Source organism: Anoplopoma fimbria, chromosome 6 (assembly GCF_027596085.1).
Source record: "Anoplopoma fimbria isolate UVic2021 breed Golden Eagle Sablefish chromosome 6, Afim_UVic_2022, whole genome shotgun sequence".
Classification (NCBI taxonomy): Eukaryota; Metazoa; Chordata; class Actinopteri; order Perciformes; family Anoplopomatidae; genus Anoplopoma; species Anoplopoma fimbria.
Genome location: NC_072454.1, coordinates 25977847 through 25999322, shown reverse-complemented (window position 1 = coordinate 25999322; position 21476 = coordinate 25977847). Strand labels below are relative to the sequence as shown.

Sequence of the window (21476 nt, the reverse complement as noted above, 5' to 3'; positions counted from 1 at the left end):
CTATGGATGGACTCATAGGCTACGTAGGCTACTCAGGTGTAGCGCAAGGTTAGATTAAAAACTTGCACATATACTGTCCTTAAGAATACATTGTTAAAGTGGGTATGATACCAAAGTATCTGTAATGGGATACTCATGTCTTCATGAAAAAAGAGGTCCTAAAGCTTTGTCATTGTAAAATATGTACAAATTGCATTTCTTGGTGAATTTTTTTCAGTTAAATAATTGCATCTGTAGCAGTTTTATACACATCTCTACATGATTGATGTGAATTACTCTCCAAATTGCTTTCATTAGGTGCTTGTTTATCAAGGGCACAAGTTCTGGAACCAGACACTTAAAAGGCTGAAAGTATAAAACAACTTCAAACAACTTCAGGAGAAATGTACCTTATTTCTTTAACCATCAACTGTCATTTTAGGCAAATTATTTTACAAACCTATGTGCACCACCGAGGATCAGCAGGCTGAAGGGAAGGGAGGTCTATGATGCAAGAGGACAGCTATCCGTCGAGGCAGAGGTCTTCTGCATCGTCTGCAACAAGGAAAAGGTAAAACTCATGAGTCACATTTAGCTTTTTTTGGCTACAGACACAACCTTTCGTCATAAAAAAATCAGCACAAGTCCAATACAATCTCAACAGATCAACTGATGTCTTTCTGCTTGGACTGTGGCTGACAATCACTCACTTGTCAGATTCTGGATATTCAGTTCAGTGTATGCATTAAGTGTGAAGATTGAACAAATAAAGGTTCAACAAAGGAGATGTAATTCATTAGTGATGTGCTGATGGTTTGAAATGACAGTAACGGGCCTCTTCAAAAATGCAGAAGGCTGATGTGAAGAGGCAGCTGGAGGCAAGAAGCGAGCAAAGACCGTATCAATCAGAAAACAGCCGGTGACCTTTGACCCTTGCCATTTCAGTTTTTACAGTATCACAAAAGCCAGAAAGATGAGATGTGACACCATGAACCAAGGTCACGTTGAGGTCATTGAGGGCACAAAACGAGGGATTTGCCAGTAGGCATACTAAACAGTGTGCTATTAAATATACAAGGAGGCCAGTTCCTCAGTGCAAAATATATATACTGATTATAATAATAACGAAGTCAAGTCAATTTTATTTATATAGCTGCATATCACAAGTCACAAGGGGCTTTACAACCTGGATAGAATACAACACACTCTGTCCTCAGACCCTATAGCATATGCATTGCATAGTGTATTCAAATATAAATAAATAAGATTTCTACCTAAAAGTGCAGAAATAAAAAAGTTTTAAGAGAAAGCTATTCTAAAAAAAGTAATAATCTGTTTTTAGGTGAGGTTTATTTTAATAAGGGTGAAGCTAGTTTGCCTGTTATCCTCCAGCAGATCGTCTCAGAGCATTTGACCTCAAAAGCTGGCCTTATCCTGGGAACTACTAACAAAGACCTACCATCAGGCTGTAGGACATACCTTAAAAGTGATCATCAAAATTGTAAAAATCATACAGGCCACCAATGAAGATACAGGGTTAAATTAAATTCAGGTTATATACATTATTTATTCAATCTTCCCTAACAATTCTGAACCACATCAAACTTGGATAGGTTGTATTGACAGGAACACAGAGAGCAGCAGAAATGTAATGTCATAAAAGCGTGGGTGGCAGTTTTGCTTTGTATATAAAGAATTGAAGATAAAGGAAGCAGGATTGGACAACAATTATCCCATGAAGATTGAATTAAGCTTGTCATCAAAGATGACACGGAGGGAGTTTCATGATATCCTTGTAGTTACAGTGCATGCCACATAAAAATGAAGTCCTGGGTTCAATTCCAGCTCTGGGACCTTTGTTGCTTGTCATACCCCTCTATCTCCTAGTTCTTCACTGTCCTCTATCAAATAAATGTGAAAATACCCAAGAAATCTCTTAAAATGGTAATGAGATTTTTGCAATGAACCTTATGTCTGATTCCAAAATAATTAAGGTGACTTTTGTTTTTTGTTTGCTACTTGTAGAAGTTACATGCAGACTTTAAAGACAGCTAATCCAGTACAACCCAAACACATCAGACGGGCTGTTTTAATCATTCCTTTCCAACAAAGAATTAAATGATGTTGTTTATCAAGTAAACTGGACACAGCCGTGTTCTAGGATCATGGAAGGGGCCCTTGTCAGTCTGCAGCATCACCAGTAATGTGGAATGACAAGAAAAAGCAGTGCAAGTGGTCTGTGAGAAGAAGGGGGAGGAGTGAGATGATATTGTGGATGAGGAGAGGCAAGGCGGAGATAGCAGGTATTAACTCGTGTCCTCCCCCCTCCAACCACACCCCTGGCTGTAGGTCAGGTGGAGATTGTGTCAGTAGTTCAGATGAGATCAGCGTATCAAGGTCTGATCCGGGTTTATTTTCGCAGAATTTTCAGCACAATCATGCACTTAGTTCAAAAGCATTGTATCTGCAGTATTTATGTGTACAAACAACGCACAAATAGCTTTTTTTAATCCTTTTGAATTACTTTTTCCCTGTCTTGGTGTTCAGAGCATGTCTTCAGCTGGCGTCTCCAGAGACTTTGGGCCTAAAGAGACGTCAATGGACTGGAAAGCAAATAGTCAAGAGAGGGCTGACCATGTGATGACTGCTGCCCAGTGGATCAATGGACCTCTGAACAACATGTTGAAGGACCAAAACCCCTGTTACCAGTCACATGTTGACCACATACTCAGGTAGTGTTTTTCAAATTACAGGGGACGGTTTCATCTCTGGAGGAATATTGAATTGATCATCCGTTACAATATACTTCACTGATACAATCAAGATTTGTATGATTATTTAAAAAAAAGTTTGAATATTCGTCCACACTTTTTCATAAAATATTATTTTCATCTAGGGCAGTATTTAAGTTTCCTTAAATTCAATTTTGATGGAAAGCCTTCTTTTCAAAGTTACTAGCTTTAAAAAAATCTGTTTTAGTTCAAAATGTTTTTTGTAATAAATGCTGCTGGAGAAGCTTTTTATTGTGGTAAGAATAAATTAAGGGACCATATTTTTCATTTTTATAAAAAATGTCACATTTTATGATGTGTTTTAGGGGCTGCTTAATAATTATGCACTACTATACATAACAAATGCTTAATCTTATATGATAAAAGTTTGAGCTTACAGTGTCATCACTAAGACTCTTATTTGAAGTACCATTGTTTTATAAATGTACACTGGAAATGTTGGGATTACTAAATTCAAGAATTTAGCAACTCTAACTGATAGTTATTCACGTTCATTTTGAATTTACTCATAAACTACAAGGTCAAAAAAACAAACATGAACAAATAAGTAGTGCCACTTTTGCGCATTAGGTTCCAACGGGGTCGCATATAGTTTACTATGTATTGACCTCCTAGAATGGGGTCATGCCAAGTTGTTAAGGCTTTGCTCTTGTTTGTCAGATGTCACAGCCTATCATATCATCATGATGCACTGAGCTCCTCTTATTGGTGGCTTTTGTATTATGTCTCATGAACCAATAGAAAAGCTTAACAAGTTACTAGGCATCCATAAAGCTTTGGGGGTTGGGGTGGACTATGTTGCGCTTTGTTGCACTTCATTTTATATAGTAATAGATATGCATATATTACCTTTAATTAATCAGGTAATCTCATTAAGATCAATATCTCCTTTTCAAGAGAGACCTGACAACAGCAGGAGAAATATAATAATTAAGATACACAACAAAACTTCAAAAAAAGGTCCAAATTAAAAGTTTAAATTCATCTAAAGGAATAACTTCAAGTTTAATTAATTTATTGAATTAGTCCATTTATGTGGTGCAATTTACTGGAAGCCAGTCTTTCTAAGTGTGGTGTATGGTGGGATATCAAGCCAGTATAAGCCAGTCCTGGGTTCTGCTGTGATGAACAGCAGTTCAATTTGAGAAGATGTGATATATTGAGGCAGCTTAATTAGGAGATATTTCTAAACCTAAATGATGCCTACTTTTTTATAGAACACAGTCTAGCTGTAATAAAACGATGCCAGTGTGGTAAACAATGGAATGAGAAGTATGACATTACAGGATAACTCCATTGTCAAGCAAAGGCATGTCATGTTTTCCTGTCATCAAGATAAAATAAAAAACATGATTTCCTCTTATATAAAGAATCCCATCTTTATGTCCAGATTCTGGACAAGCTTTTTCCATTGAGGTTTCAAAGTATTTACAAGGTTGAGCGACTATAAATATAGATCCACTATACATATGAATAGCAGGAGGATGTAAGGTAAAATGATGAGTTCTTGAGTAAATACATTTTGTCTAATTTAGTATAAGTTTGTGATTATCCAGAGATGTCTGAAGTTCATTAAAGTCAGACTGCAGACATGGCTTGAGTTGGAGAAGATCAATATGCATACAATACTGTGTCATCTGCATAGAAATATATATTATAAGTTTCGGCTGGAGCTAGATAATTATGGACCAAGCACAGAACCTTGCGGCATCTGCTTATTAAATGAGGTTGACCTGAGACCATCAGTAGAGATCACATTTTTTCTAGTTGACATGTATTAGGTGCAACAAATATTTTTGGATCTTATTACTTACTTTTATTTGGTGTTTTATTTAATTTCACCCCATACAGAAGCTTTTATTACAGATCAGATGTTTTCAGAGCTTGTTGTTTTTGTTACCAAAAATTTTTTGTTTTGTAACTGTGCAGCAATTTCTTCATGGCCCGCGTCTTGGAGGGGAAACTCCTTCGGAACAAGGAGAAAGAGGAGAGTTGTTCACCCAGCGAGCCTGAGGTGGTGCTGTCTTCTCCACTATCTGCACAGTCTAAAGACAAAAAGAGTGTTGATAAAGGTAGGGTAGTAACTAGTCATGCAACAACACTGCTTAATGTTTACTATCAATTTATCAATTTCTATCACTTCTAAACAAGCCTTGTGTGTTTGGACTCCTAGAGCTCTTTAATGGAGAAAATAAATAATATAAACATTTTTCCATTAGATTTTCTGCTTGATTTAATGTAATAATTGTTTTTTACTTTGTGATAAGTCATATTGTTGTTTCTACTCCTCTGCTCACTCAGTCTAATATTCATCATGTTAATTATGTTGCTTATAGTGATGATAATGTCAGAAACTACCATATCATCATAGCCTTAAAGGTTCCGTTTGTAGCATTCAGGGATCTATTTGCAGAACTTTATTCTAGTACAACATATTTATTAGTGTTTAATCACCTGAAAATGAGAGTCGTTGTGTTTTCATTAGCATAGAATGCACCCTTCCTATCCACATAGGAAGCAAGTCTGCTATTTTGCACCATCATGTTTCTACAGTAGCCCAGACGGGACACACCCAACACTGGTTCTAGAGAGAGCCCTTCACCTTTTTTATGGGGGCTGAAGGCCACCGCAGTTCTCATAATCTAAAACACTTTTAACATTTCTACCTTTATAATAAAAGACCAGTACTTACGGCACACTGATGAAATATTTATTGTTATCCACATTTCCAAATCAATCAATGCATCAATGCGTTTCCAAAGGTTCCATTTTTCAATGAAAATCAGAGCAGGGCATTTAAACACAGTGAAAACAATTATGGAGCCACAAAACCCCTATGGATTTCAGTTAAATTCAATTGCTAATACTAATACTGCTAAGACTTGAGCTGAGGTATTGAGTTACAGTCTCAATAATTGTGCTTCATGGGTAATTAAAAAAACTGTATTATCTAGACCAGGTTGCCAGAGAAATCTGCATTTTGTGCCTCAGATGATTGATCTTAATTTATTACCTAAAATGTTGTCTTATTCACTCAGGCATTCATGTAAATGAACTAAACTGAACAAGCATATAGTACACATTATTTGCCATAACATAATCCACTGACGATGTTAAGGATGGTGCAGGATACCTTTTCAACAAATCACACAAAAATAAAGCAGTCAATGTGTGCATTGCATTGGGTGACATGTTCCTTTACTTTGATACAACAAGCTAGTCAAAGTAACCCTGAGTCAGCCCTGGTGACCTGTCCAAGGTGTAACCCGCAACTTGCCCAAGCCAGCTTGAATCAGCTCCAGCCCCTCCTCATGACCCTTTAAAGGATAAGTGGTTATAGCTAATGGATGGATGAATAGATCTATACTATGCATCTGTCGTTAAACTTTCTTTTGCTGGTGTGACACAGTTTTTCTACGTAGGAGATGTATCTAACTTCATCTAGCATTACCTGGAAGCCCAAAATGTGCATTCCTACTCGTGTTTTTGATTACACCACAGGTAAAAAGAGCAACACTGCAGAGAAGCCATTTCGTCCAGCAGAGCCAACAGAACCAGTTTTGCCTGGTAGCTCGGCCATAGGCTCAGTGTCTCTGGCTGTGGCCAAAACTGCTGCAAAAATACAGGGTATCCCTCTCTACAAATACATAGCAGCTCTGAAGAACAGAAAGGTTAGAACACGCAAACACATATGATCACACAAACACTGGGGGCAACATGTAATGATGTCTTGTAATACAACCTTTTTATTTAGGCTCCGACTCAGTTTCACATCCCAGTGTCGTTGGTAACTTTGCTGAGCTGTGGAAAGACTTCTCCTGGAAAATTGAATTTGCTGGAGGAAGTCATCCTAATCCCCAGAGCTGGAAAACGAGTCAAACAAGTACTCAGACATCTCTGCGTCACATGTTCTATCTGTTGGCAGTTATATAGACCTGTTCACTTTATATAGTTAATGCTTTTTGTGCAAGTTCCTCTGCTTTCCACGTTGTTACCACTACTCCTACTATGTGGTATATTATTGATAAAGCACCTCAGTTCTTCTATATTCAATCTTAAATCTAACGTTTATTAACCTCACTGAACTGTGAACTTCTTCAACAGATTATCACAATGACCCTTGAGTTACAGAAGGATATGATGAGAATAATGAATGCGTCAACAAAAGCCGGGGTGAGGGACATTGCGATTTCTTCACTGTAAGAATAGGACCTGAGTTCATACAGGCTGTATGAAAGCACATAATGTAAAAGGTGCAGGCAGGATTCAAGGCTTTTTCTGTTCCAGAGCTTACCTCTGTTGTATCAAAGGTATACAGGAGGTATGTCGAAATGCTTATTAAAGCTTTCAATACTTCTACTGTTTACCTTTTCCTTCATACAGCATTTCCAATGTTTACACACAGTTATTTCCTGCATTGTTCAATGACCTGTTGCCCTAACATTCATAACTTGAACAGTGAGGAAAGTGAATGCACACACTTCTTCTTCATTCAAACCTATGAATTAATACTTACCTGTTGTCATTCAGATGCAGCTTCAGCGAAGTACAAAACATGTTGTTAACCAGGTGAACTATGTCTTTGCTCCAAGGCAACCCAGGCAATGCTGTGTGACAGTGGAGCGCTGGCTGTGATGTGTGAGCGACCCGAGCAGCCTCTAGATCTGATCGCTGAAGCCTGCACTAACTCTGGACTGGCACTGGGGACAGAGATCCACTTAGCACTAAACTGTGCTGCCCCTAAGTTAATGGACTGTGTAAGTTGACAAAATGTAGTAACTGGCTTTATGTGAGATGAGCTGTTTGGAGTCCTATTGTAGGAGTCCTCATGAAAAAACTATTTGGTAGCACTTTCTGTGACACCCACATCTATAATGCAATATATATGTGAGATTTTGGTAATACCACGTTTGGACCCAATCCCAGTTGGATGGATAAGACAAGGCAGCAAAATTATTTCAAAGATTTATTGTGAAAATGTCTTACAGGCTCAGAGTTCAAATGCAGTCAGGTAACTCGTACAGTTAGCAGGTCAATCCAAAACACTAGAAAACAGGCTAGAACTCAAATCAAACAAATCAAACCGAACTGGCACAAGTGGAAGTGAACGCAGAGACAAGATTCAATAGGAAAGAACGGTGATAACGAGGGACAAGGGACAGCAGGCAAGGGGACAAGTAGTCAGGGAACTGAAGAATGGGGGCTGGACATTGGCAAAGTATAAGGACTTCAGGTGGGCACTCACGGGATGGACATGGGCAGAACAAGGGAACACAGGTAGATGGTCTGGGGTCAGGGCACCAGGCAGAACCCAGGAGGCAGGGCCCATGGAAGGAGCACCTCTTGAGGACAGTCAGGGGAACAGTCCCACGGGGACAACCAGACGGGCGGAGCCGCACAGGAGGGGGACCAGGATGCAGGATCAAAGAGCAGTAGCCTTCTGGACACTGAAAACTAAATGTGAATGAAAACATGAAACAAAGAAAAGACAAGCTGAAGACTCAAAACCCATAACACACAATCTTCTACCTGAGCTCTAAAGAAGATAGAGCCAGATGGATTGACATTTCACTAATTTAATGTGATTATGAAGGATTATAAAATGATTATAGTGTATTACAATGCTAATAATTATAATACAATATGATCCTTTCAAAAACATTAAAAGCAAAGAGAATTACATTTGTTTGCTTTTTCTCTTCCTCTCAGTCTAAAGGAAAGTATGAAGTTGCAACCGGAGTTTTGAAGTCTCCAGATGAATTAGTTGATATGTACCAAACCCTTATCAGCAAATACCCAGCAGTGGTGGCCTTAATCGATCCGTTTAGGAGAGAGGTAAGTCAAAACATGATCATTCTTATGTCACTTTGTCCAAGTTCAATACAAATTATATAGTTTATATATATTGTAAACATATTGTTTATATTCAATATTTTTTTATATTGTTTATTGTACAGGAGCAGAAACAACATGTACAATAAACAATATAATTTTTTTTTAATGTAAACATTAAAAATATATAAATATAAAAGAAACGTAGAAATATTTATTTCTTAATTAGAAAATATTTTTTTTTGAAGGATGGATGCAAGTCATACAATGTTACTAGTAATCCTTTTTTTTCGTTTTTTAACAAGCTGTTCCATATAAGAAAAAACAAAAAAACTAATATATAAAGAAAGGAGAAGGTATTTTAAAGAAATAATGTTAAGTAACATAGGAACAAAGTGCATAAGAAATTCAAGAATGCATTGCCATTTTTTACAACATATCATTCAATAACACACATTACCTATAGTACGACTTGCGAGATGTAAATCTTAATTGATAAAGGTCTGTAGACAGAACTTTGTTGCCGTGGTCTAGACCTTTGAATTCAGCCATTCCATGAGTTTGGGTGGACTGATTAGTCTGGCATTGTGACATTCACTCTACTCTTAAAACACTGGCACAATGTTTTTTGATGTGGTTGTCATTGAAACAATTCGCCTCCAGGATGAAACGTTTGTGATTGGTTAGTGAAAATTGAACCCCCCACCCTCCATCGAAATCAAGTAAAGTGGAGACAATGTCAGACTGAAGATGGAAACAGAGTGTAACAAGTTGACAAGTATGTCTGATATCAGGCAAAGAACTTTGAGGAGAATGGCATGGCTTACAAGGTTGTAATACCAGTTAAACCCAATGACTGACAGCTGAAACCTGAAATCTAGCTTGCAGGAGTTAACATTGAGCGTGAGAACCTGTCTAAGAGGATAAGTTGCCGTAGTTACAGATGTTGACCTGCACTCCTGATTTAATGTAAACAACTTGTATTAAGCCCTGTGGACTAGTGCCGGGCAGTATGACCAAAAATCTGTATGGTATTTTTCAAGAATATGGTGGTTTTCAAGGTATATCATGGGAACTTTTTGCATTACTTACCTTTTATATAGGTATATGGTTTCTTATTCTACAGTCGGAAGTAAATAGAATATTAAAAAAAACCCATTTGAAAATCATTGTGTATATACTGAAAGCTTTAATTGCTGCGTGTAGGGTTTCATTGACCCCACAAAATGATACAATGTATTAAGAAATCAGAATGCATGGAACAGTGACAGAAGGTTACAATTCTTATTGTGCAAACTAAAATAATAATTAAAAAAAAGCTAGATATGACAACAACTGTTGGACTGCCTTGCCTGACACACCTCTTCAATAGCACTTTTCTAGACTTCAGACCATTCACTAACTCACACCCATTCATGCACTGATGGCAGGGCCTACCATGGAAGGTACCATCTGCCCATCAGGACTATCCAAACATTCATACCCACAAATACACCGAGGGCAAAGCAGTCACCAAAAAGTGTGCTCCAAATATTTTGAGCATAACACTGCCCCGTCTCACAGGGAAAGCGATAGTTGACCTCAGATCCAGGAAGAGCATGCAGATTACATCCTGGTCATGACAGAGTTGGGGGGGTCTCTCAAGGCACAGCCAGCGGGAGGAGAGTGTCCGGATTTGGGACAGCATAATTGCTTTTCTGCTATTTGCAGATGATGTGGTAGTATTGACTTGACCCGACTGTAACCTTCAGCACGGACTGGGGAGGTTTGCAGTTGAGAGGGAAGCGACTGGTAAAAGAGACAGCACCTCAAAGTCTCCATGGTTCTCTGCCACGGAATGGTGGATTTCTCTCTCGAAGTTGGGAGTAAGTTGCTGCTCCAAGTGGAGGAGTTCAAATATTGTTTGGTCTCAAGAGGATAAAATGGGGGGTGATATTGTCAGGCTGATTGGTGCAGCAGTAATGCAGGCATTAAACCAGGCTGTTGTAATGGAGATGGAGCTGAGCTGAGTCAGTCAATAGTTCCAACACTCACCTATGGTAATGAACTTTGGGTAGTGACAGAAACCGTGAGATTGCAGATACAAGCAGCCAAAATGAATTTCCTCCGTAGGGTGGCTGGGCTCACCTGTAAAGATAGGTATAGCTCAGACATCCAAAGGGAGCTCAGAGTAGAGCGGCTGCTCCTGCGTGTTGAAAAGAACCAGCTGAGGTAGTTCAGGCATTTGATCAGGATGTCTTCCAGACACCTTCATTTGGAGGATTTCTGGTCATGTTCAACTGGAAAGAGACCCCGGAGTAGAACCAGAACACGCTGGAGAGATTATATATAATCATCTTGCTTGGGAATGCCTTGAGATCACCCAGAAGAGCTGGAAAATGTTGTAGATATGGAAGTCTGGACTATCTTGCTTAGTCTGTTCTCACATTGACCCAGCCCTAACCTTGTATGGAATTTGTATTCAACACCACATTTCACCACCCAGTTGGTGAGTTAGTGTCACCAACAGATGTTGTTCTACGAGACATGTGCAACTTACATCAAACTTTTGTGTGTACTCTTGTTTATGTGGTTGAGAGATGTGTTTGTATGAATATTTATTATCATTTGAAGAGCATGTTCTTCGGCCAAATGTATATCCTTATTCTTGTGTTTGTGTGTGTTTGTGCTCTGTAAGGACATAGACCAGTGGGAGAAGCTGAGCAATGGGATTGGAGACTCATGTTCTCTGCTCTCTGACATCACCTTCAAGTCAAATGCCCCGCCCCTTCCGGGGGTCAGAGGTCACATCTTAAAACACATTCACGAGACGACGGTCAGTGATTTGATCTGCCTCACATCAGAGCACCAAGGTAACAGATCCACTGAGGTGGGGAAAAGAAAAGAAACATGAAATTCTGGGGAGGAAAGACAGCAGTACTAGCACTCAAATCAGCTGTTAGTTAGTTGAAAAATACTGTTTGCTCAACTTCCACAGGAGGAATAAACATAGACTCTATTTCGGAACTATGAAAAGCAAATTTGCTTTTTTAATCTTGACTTTGACTTAAATTCTCATCAGACTCAGGTAAAGGTGTCAGGAAACAACAGTAAGTAAACCATAGGTGTGAATTTATTAATCAAGTGCACCATCTGTGTGATGATGTATCAGGCCGAAACTGTTTGTAAATAAAAACATCAACGTGTCAACACCCAGTGCTCACAGTTTACTGAGGAAACCCAGAACAGTTACTAGATAAATAAACGGGATACATTTGGAATATACTGACTTCACGTCACGTTGCTTAAGATGCTTCCTTTGGGAGACGTGTTGGAAAGGAGCCAGTGACAGATATAGCCTTGGCATGAAAGTCTTTTTGAACTCTTTTAAAGTCTTTACATACTATACACTTCTATTCCATGTCCAACCAGGCAATCCATATAAACAATTAAGTGCTCGTTCTTTCTGCCCAGCACTGTCCCCTTTCTGCTTTAACAACTGCTTCCCAGTAATTTAACCCAGGCCACCTACTCAATGTCTTCCTACATCCACCATAAAACTCATGTGCATTCAGCACCAATTTAAATTCAATCAGCATTCATATATTTGTTGCGGTCTGCCAGGGTGAGTGGGTTATGGTGTGTTCACACCAAACCCAAAGGGAACTTTTCATGTGGCACGATTACATACAAAGTCATTGCAAAGACGCAAAGTTGAAATATTTCAAATTTGTGTGATAAATTTGCATGATGCTATGTTTCTATGACTACCAGTTTTGAGATTCTTCTCTTGTCATCATTGACGCCTCAACATCAGTGATGAAGAATATTGTAGCCATCATTACACTTGACCAGAGTTATTTTCTGGGAGCAGAAACCCAAATGGATGTTATTGTTGCAGTAAATTGTTGCAATAGATGAACAACCTTGATGTGACTTTCAGTCCCGACTGAAATACCATTTTTGAAGCCATCGAAATCTTTACTTACAAAAACCACAACTCAACCTAACCCAGTAGAGGCTTTCCATCACTTGCAACTTCTCTATAACCACATTAAAATAGTAATGGAAGTTATGGACTTGGAGAATGTTATCTTGTCCTTTAGCTAAAACTTTCATTTTTCCTAACACACTGTTGTGAACAAGTAAAAACAGAAATCAAATCATCCACTGTTCAGTTGCATATTCCAAACACTTATATTTACGTCTGAAAATTGTTAAATACTTTTAGTTGTTCTTAGTTATTATTTAGTAGTTCTGTCCCAGTACTTACAGTATCGACCCAGCCGGCCATGAAATATTGCTTCTACGATAGATTGCTATAAATGCTAATCTTTCATCTATGTGTATGTCTCTTTACCTATTGATGTGCCAGGTTCAGTGTTGATGGGGACAACATGCAGTGAGCCTTGCAGTGATGACTCTCTGTCAGATATAGTAAGTCTTATTCCCTCTTTCATTTTGTGTTTCCAGCTTCATGTCATTTGTCTGATCAGAGAACAGTTCTGCGTCTTTCCATCTGCAGTAATGCTATGTTGTGTGTGTCCTCTCATGAAAAGATCCATACGGAGCTTTGTAGTGACTTTCAGTTACTGTCTGGCCCACAACTTTCCTGCTCTGGTTCACTCTCACCGTTCTCAAAGCGTTTGTGTTTTGGCCGCAGCAGCAGCTGCTGTTTCTTGCACAAATGAATAAGAAATACTGTACACTACCTGCTCAGCAGCAGACGGCAGACAGACACAGTCAGAGACTAGCTGCTGAACATAGTGCACCATTTAGTAGCTAAAGAGACAGATATTTTTCTCAGGAGTTTATAGAACCCAAAAACAGAGTGAAAGGGGAGAGAAAAAAGCATGTCCAAATGAATGTTGCACAATAACGGCTGGACATGTTAATAAGCAACTGTTACCCAACAAGTTCACCATATCAACTTAACAGGTTACATTATGTCAATGTTGTGCTCACAACTTGTTTCGGCTGCTGCTGTATATATGATGTGTGTGTATACAGCTCTACTGCTTATAGATCTGTTGTAAGCCTTCGGTTGATGAGTTCAGAAAGAACATATTCTGCCTTGTATAGTCTTTTCTGATGAGATTGTTGTATTCATTTGCTGATAATCATTTGCGATGTTTTATTTTTTATTTTTAGCCATCCATTAGTGTATGCACATCCCAGTGTTACTTCAGGTGTATCAAGATTCAGAGTCATTACATTGCGTAAGGTTGACAGACAGTACATACAAATTGACAGAATGTTTAACAACAAGAAAAGCCATCTATTCAGACATGACATTGTCCCCAAATCAATATTATATTTTCACAAACAAATCAGAGGCCACGTGAACTGTCGGCCACAGCCTGAGGTAGCGCGTTGAATAGCCAGTGGGATGTGAGAGATAATCACTTATAATAATAGACTGTACGTAAGAAGTCGATGAAGTAATCGTGACTTCACCCATTGATTTGTTGACTGTGGTTTTGAAGACTCGTGTTCGGCGTTTTTTGCTGTCGCCATTTTGTTTTTTTGCATCCAGTTAATGGAAGTAACCATATTTGGAGTGCAGAGGAGTGATGCTATGGTCGAAACGCTGTGTACGGCCCTGGTGGCTACCTGTCAAAGTAGCCCCGCCCTAAAGCAGACCCTGCTTTATGGTCTGTTTGACTCTAAATGGAGCATCATTTACTAAATGAACATCATGCTGTATTGAAGAAGGCTTGAAACTAGAGATTGAGACCATAAACTCATGTTTACAATGTTTACTGAGGGAATAAATCAAGAGAGAAGTAGAACTATGAGTATTTCCTCATAGACTTAAGCATTGGCTTGGATTTTCACATCCGGAGGTTGCCGCCTGCTTATAATGTGTCATTAAGTTCAGAGGGACAGTGTAACTTACTTCTTGCAGCTTGTGTGTTACAGTCGTCAACCTGTGGTGTTCAGAGGATGAGTCACTGAAGGACTACACTAACTGTTGTAAATGAGATATTCAAATTGATTTTTATCTAATGCAGCCAGCGCATTCATTTTGAAAGGTGAACAGACAGTTTAAACTACATAGTAGGTGTCGAATAATAGCAATTAATGGACTTCAAGCAGCCAGTCAGAATCAAGAATTCCCCCAGACCATTGCATAACTGTGTAATAATATACCAAGAAAGGCTATTGATTAATTCTGTGGATTCAAGGCTATACTTGTCTTTACTAGACTGCTCCAGTCAGAGCTACAAACTCCCTGTAGCTTTGACTTATTGCGGGTCAGAGCTCACCACAAACATGTAGCAAAAATATGTTTTGCGGATGGCTTAACTTGACAACTTTTGATGGTATACTTTTTTAAGTAGATGGTGCCATGGCATTTACACAAGCATCTGTCTAGCTGGACCAAACAGTGAAGACATTTTTGTTTGTCTTTTTAGGCCAAAGGGTAGATCTGTGCTGAATGCTCTGCAGGCCTTACTGCACATGTTAAGAGGCATTGTTTTATATTACCACCAAATGCAAACATGTGGCTCTAAAGTATTTTTTTTTTGTCAAGAACAGCTCAATTTGCATAGAAGGAATAAGCTACAGTTTATCAGGCAATACTTGTTGTTTTTGGTCTCTCAGGGGGATTGTTAATAAAAGTCATAATAATAATAATAATAACAGAGTTTTATTGTTGAAGGAACCTATGTACATACTGTATCTCTTAAAGTGGCCCTATTATGCTTTTCCACTCTTCCCCTCTCCTTTAGTGTGTTTAGTGTGTTTTTACAATTAAAAGGTCCGTAGAGTGTAAAACCTGAAGTCCACGCGAGTTACCCCCCCTCAGAATCACTGCTCCTGAGCTGCCTGAAACGTTACGGAAGTGACGTAAAACTCTTTCCGGCTAGTTTGGCCCTAAAACAACAAAAGAGAGAGACGCAGCTGAAGCTCCGGAGGGAGAGTTTTTTTGAAATGTGAAACGTTGACCAATCACAACAGAGCGAACTAGCTGACCAATCAGAGCAGACTTTGCTTTCTGGAGGGAGGAGCAAACGCTACAACGAAGCGTTTCAGAGAGAGGGTGAGAAGAGGTGCTGCAGGACAGCCAGGATGAGAAAAACAAGGAGGATTATGAGCATTAACGCATGTAAACATGTTGTAACTGTAACTTGAGATAAAAATATGCACCCGGAAAATAGCATAATAGGGTCTGTTTAAAAGGCGTGAAAGGATATGATTAAATTCCTAGAATTATGTGAAGGAATCTGTCAGATGCAGTTGCAACTGATCCCCATGTTTATATGTTGAGTGTTTTGCTTTGAGAATCTGTTCCTCAAATTGCCTTGTAGAAAGTAGATGGAATTCAGTTTGTAGGGACAGCCTCTGTTGAAAGAGTTCAGGAGAAGGTGAGGATGAGTGTTGCTTATCTAATTCTAGTATGAGACTAGTAATCTCTTTTAATAGTTCCAGTCTACCACCGATGAGGTAATCAATTCAAGGCAGGGTTAGTTATCTCGAGATACTAGCAATAGTACGCTAGATTGTAACGGGCAGAATAAGAGCCGACATGCATGCAGGTAGGTAGTCAGACAGGTAGCTCATTCAGACATTCCATTCCAGCCAAATGAAATGATTGGACCGGCTTATTACAGTCCAGCCATAGCCACAGATACCAGATTTTCTCCTTTTTTGTCAGAGCTTTTGATTATTTTGCTGTCAGAATGTAATGAAAATTTCAAAGAAAGCATCAAAAATGTTTTTGAAGATTACAAACCCTACCTTGAAATTGGAACATGATTTATTGTGCAGACCGTATGTATCATCTAGATGTGGCTGCTTTTGTAAAACTTCTCTGGGGAGTAACTGTTGTCAATGAAATATTCATCATCCGCCCCTCCCCCCATTCACCTGAGGAGTCCTGATGAAAAAAACGCCAAGCTCTTTTATTCAACAGTACCCACAACCTGCACATGGCATTCCTACTTTTAAGGAACAAGTCCAATTGAACTAAAGTTTCAATGTAATCCTGATATAATACCTCAATTGTATAACTTGCTTCCTTGAAGGTTACACAAAACAAAATAGGTGAGGAAGACATAGGATCTTCTCCATACCGCGACAGCCTCTTGAAGCCCTCAGTACCGTGTTCTTAGTAACCATGGCCATCAAAACTGGACTTTCAAAAGTAAATTGACATATTGAATGAAATAATAACATGCGTTTAAATTAACTTCCCAAAACTTAACTACCCAAAAGTTGATAGTAAAGGTTTCTTTTTAACTATAATAAATTGATAAAAATGTTATATATAAGTGTACATACAAATTACAGTTCAAAGAGGAGACGGCGCACCGAGCGTCAGTTTCCTGTTTCTGTTTCACGTGGGTTTCTCCACTGCACCGCCTCTTAAGGAGACTGTCCTGAGTCTTTTAACTCCAATGGGAAAAGTGAACGTGAACACAGATTATAACCGATTCTTTTGCTCCACAGTCAGAATACGTTGAATTTTGTGCAAAATTGGGACACTAAGGAATACCTGGCTACCCCATGGGTTGCCCCCTGGCGCCCTCTAGCTAGTTATTTTAAAAACAGATATGTCTTTAAAAATCTTGTTTTTTGCAAACCTTTGTTTTTTTCTACTTATGTTATTGGGATTTTGCAGTACTTGTTTATTGCTGTGCACCAAAAAACAACAACAACAATGCAAATTCCTTGTAGGTGAAAACCTGCCTGGCAATCATTTTGTAAAGTCATTGATTCCAGCTCCTCAAGTCTATGATAGTAAACTGAATATCTATTGTATACTTATTATCAAGGAATATGAATATGAAATTGTGAGAACATAATATGTAGATTAATTGCCAATGGAAGATATCATAGTTTCAGCCCTAGTCAACCATGGCCCCCATGCTGTATACGCGTTGTAATCCAATTTAAACCTTCAGCTGCCGTAGGTCAGCCTTCTCAACTGTGATGGACCAGCCTTCAGTTTCATTAAGTGTCTTAATACCACAGCAACCTCATCAGTGTAGCCCCAGAGGCCGTGTACTGGTTTCTGTCCCCCTCCCCTCGGTGGCATCACACACACCTCAGCAGCAGTTTCTTCTCACACTGTGTTGCTCTTCTCCTCCCTCAGGCTGTGGGTCTGGGCCTGGACTATGTCAAACTGGGAGGTCTGAGCGGTGCTGAGAGGATGACTAAATACAACCGGCTGATTTCTATAGAGGAAGAACTGGCCCAACAGGGAATCCTGGGTAGGTTTTTTTTTTTTTATAGTCCTGCCTTGTCTCTTTTTTTTAGCTGGACAGAGAAAAAGGAGGCCCGACAAAGCCAGAGAGAGAGAACACATCTCTCTCTCTGGCTCTATGTTGGATATAAAAGGAAACTGTGTGTGAGGAATCATACAAATGTGTATTTGTGTGTGTGAGTGTGGAAGAATGACCCCCCCCCCCCCCCATCACCACCCCAAGACCCCTTTGGATTTGTTAATTGGCCACCTAATTACACAAGGGACAAATACTTTCCCATCCATCATTTCCAAAGCAGGCGGGACCACTGGAGGGTTAATGAGAGATGATACATGTCTGCGTGTAATCAATTCCCATCCAAAAAAGTTGCGTTTAGATGTTTGTTGGCGTTGAATGTTTGTGGGGATACATGCTGAAGTGTATCCCCACTGCAGCGACAACACCATCACAGGCCTGTTATCTGAGGCATCCGCAGTCTGGCTTTTGTCTGTTCACTTCATTTCAATACTTTGTCTGGTTCGCAGTCTCCGAGGAGAAGCACCCCCCTCCACTCTTCACCGATAAACCACAGGAGCAGTCTGCTGCAGCAGAGAGTACTGTCTGAAACGGCCACCTCACAGCTTCTGTTTGTATCCAGAAAATATGACTGATTTAAACGTTTAAATCAAGTGTCAGTGCTAGCACATTATATTCCAATTTCATAATATTATTCTGCTCTTATCTCTGACTTGCCTGTCAAGATTTCACCGTAGAACCTGCTGAGATGATTATAAACAAAGTGCATTAATCTAGTGTCACCGTTCTGGTTTATATAAAATCTTTGGTAAAAAATCAATATGAAGCTGAGTGAGTGTACATTACCTTCATTAAAAACAGTTTGCACAACCCTGTGATGTCTCTCTGCTTCTTCAGGTATATCCAGCCATTGTAGCAAGTGCTGCACACTGTACCTCTTTAGACAAACACACATCTGCATTGCCACAAAAATACCCAAACATTCAAAACTGATGCCATAACACAGCGACTCGGGTCTTTAGTGTTCACCACAATGGAAACAGAAGAGATCCACCGGTGAAGGTCATTATATCATGTGACTACTGCAGCTACTTAAAGCTTGGGACCCCTTGGGGGGAAGGCTGAACTGTTGATATAAAATACCATAAAGCTCTCAATTGAATGAAATTAGTTTAATATTCATATGAAATGTGTATAATCCAAGGCAGGTTCATCAACCACACTCATTCATATTGACCTGTATGCTGTATTTACATAAGACCATTGTGAAACAAACAAATAAATTAATCAAATCCTCTAATTTTATATCACTGTTGGATGACTGTGGCTTCATATGATATATTTAGTAAAGACAATACTCTAATATATTAGCAAATGGATCCAAGAGTGACAGAGCAGTTCTTGATTCATTGTGTTCATATGGCCAGTGGAGGCTCCGTGCTTTAACAGAGCTGGATAAGGAAAGGCTCTAAGAAGCTGTGGTAGGATAAATGCCACAGAGAAGACACACACACACACACACACACACACACACACACACACACACACACACACACACACACACACACACACACACACACACACACACACACACACACACACACAGAGCTGTGTCAGTGTTGTCCAACAAAGCCCGTCTCCAGTCTGTTTGGGACGTGTGAGGCCCCTTCATAACTGGTCAGCCCCCTTGCTGACCCCTCTCATGGCTCCTCAGTTCCTGGAGGAAATGATTGGGTCAGTGTAGAAACAGGAGGGGAGAGGCCTGGAGGAGCATCCGGCCGGCACGCAGCACAGAGAAAGAAGAGGCTGCTTGTATACAGTGGGGAATGGAGGAGCTCCACAAGTGCTTTGTTTACCAGCCACATACAGCTGCATCAATGGGGCTGTCAAGTGAGTTCCCTTATTCACAGCTCTTTTCTACTAAACAGACATGGCCCTGCTGACACCACAATAGTCCTGCTGAACTTGTTAAGGCTGGTAAATGAAAATGTAGACTGAAATTGTTGATAGAAGGTCCAGTTGGTACTCATTTCTTTTTTAGTTTGTCGGTTAGTTTCAGTGAAGCCACCATGGTTTACACTATTTTAGATTCTTTCTAGGTTGTACAGATGATTCATTTCATTTAATGTCATGCAGATAAATTAATTCACAAATGTTTTCCAACTGATTTTTCTTCCAGTTTCATTCTATGTGGTTTCTTGGTTTGCGTGCAGTGTACGCTCAGCGTTGCTGTAACTGACAACCTCTAATCAATGACAAGTGCAGACACAAACTGAGGCCGGACACACAGCAGCGCCTCAACTGAGGCGCCCCGGCAGGCAATTACAATGTTTGGGAAAATAAATGAAATGACTAACAAAATAGGTCAAATTAAGTGTTTCCCTGACACACAAAGGACCTCCCTAATTGCTGGTCCCTGAAGGGACAAGAATACAAAAACAACAAAACCTTATATTGTATTGGCCGATGACGGGGGGAGAAGATGGAGAGTCGAGAGTGGGCTGTGGGAGAAGAAAAGGGAAACAGCATGGTTTGTGTAATTACATGTTTTGCCTCAATCGGCAGTGTGTGTACCGTCCGTCAATCAACATCAGCGAGTTCCATGGCTGGAGCAGATGGTGGAGGAAGGATTTGAGCCGGCTGACTTGGCCTCTGCTGAGGGACGGAAGACAGGGACAACACCTCCACTCCTCCTCTGAATCGAAGAATATATTGCATGTTGGCATATTATTGAGTCGTGGCAGGACCGCCTTGACTAGAAGACCAAAAACCTTCATTTATTTTTTCATTTTACTTCTACTCAAGCAGGTCGACCACTCTCTGACACTCTGTCTCCAAGGTGTTATCCAAGATAACTCATACATCCTCATGCCACTTGTGTCATGGGAAAACAAAGCAGGAAAAGCTAGATATGCTCTCTACACAGATTAGTGATGAGTTAGTTTATAGAAACTCCCCACAGAGCATTTCCTGTTACTACCAGCTCCACTGTTGAGACTAATGTGCTGTTAAATCAAATTAGAGTGTGACCTCCTGGAGTGAGGGATGAATGAACGTGTGGAAGAAGGAGTGTCTTTGAAGCCTTCCGCTGATGAATCTGGTTAGAGAAGAGCAACAATGACATTTCCTCCACACTCTGTTCGGGGGGATTGGGAGCTGGGAGTGTCGCCTCAGCCCTGAACGAAGCCTAAGCTTTAATTAACAGCAGCACAATAGGTGACGGACATCGCCCACAGTTCACAGCTCTCATGTTTCAATCCCTCACTCAAGGAAGTGTCTCGGAAATTGGGCAGGTGTCTAAGGGAAAACAAAACAACACGCGAGCGGTCCACCATTGTGGTTAAATCAGCAGCACAGTCTTTGTGCTTTTCAAAGGGCAGAGGCTGATCCACGCTCCATACCTGACTAACACCATCTCTGACTGGGGCTTTAAGGGGAAATCCACCCTAAGACTCTTTAACACTGTTACAAAACAGCTAGGGTGAAGTGTTTTTCATTTCTGGACTCACTGAAATACGCTGTGGTTTCGGTCTTGTTATTTACTGATGTGACTTTGCTCATCATATCATTATGATTTTCCCCCACATGACTGCTACAGAATATGATGACTAGTAGTAATAATCAGATTTCTTGACAGTTGCACAGTCATACAATCCATTGTAAA

General features: G+C 39.8%; 1 protein-coding gene across 1 annotated transcript in view; it reads left to right on the top strand.

Annotated features, from left to right (window-relative positions):
- The window catches only part of eno4 (enolase 4), a 19665-nt gene extending 1192 nt beyond the window's left edge, over positions 1 to 18473 (top strand). Inside the window, exons 2-13 of the mRNA XM_054600811.1 lie at positions 422 to 550; positions 2527 to 2711; positions 4701 to 4843; positions 6273 to 6442; positions 6526 to 6654; positions 6876 to 6944; positions 7364 to 7528; positions 8481 to 8606; positions 11281 to 11455; positions 12958 to 13019; positions 17686 to 17803; positions 18322 to 18473. Of these exons, the coding sequence (XP_054456786.1) occupies positions 422 to 550; positions 2527 to 2711; positions 4701 to 4843; positions 6273 to 6442; positions 6526 to 6654; positions 6876 to 6944; positions 7364 to 7528; positions 8481 to 8606; positions 11281 to 11455; positions 12958 to 13019; positions 17686 to 17803; positions 18322 to 18401 (1551 nt within the window). The 3' untranslated portion in view covers positions 18402 to 18473. The remainder of the gene's footprint in view (positions 1 to 421; positions 551 to 2526; positions 2712 to 4700; positions 4844 to 6272; positions 6443 to 6525; positions 6655 to 6875; positions 6945 to 7363; positions 7529 to 8480; positions 8607 to 11280; positions 11456 to 12957; positions 13020 to 17685; positions 17804 to 18321) is intronic.
- Positions 18474 to 21476: the final 3003 nt, after the last annotated feature.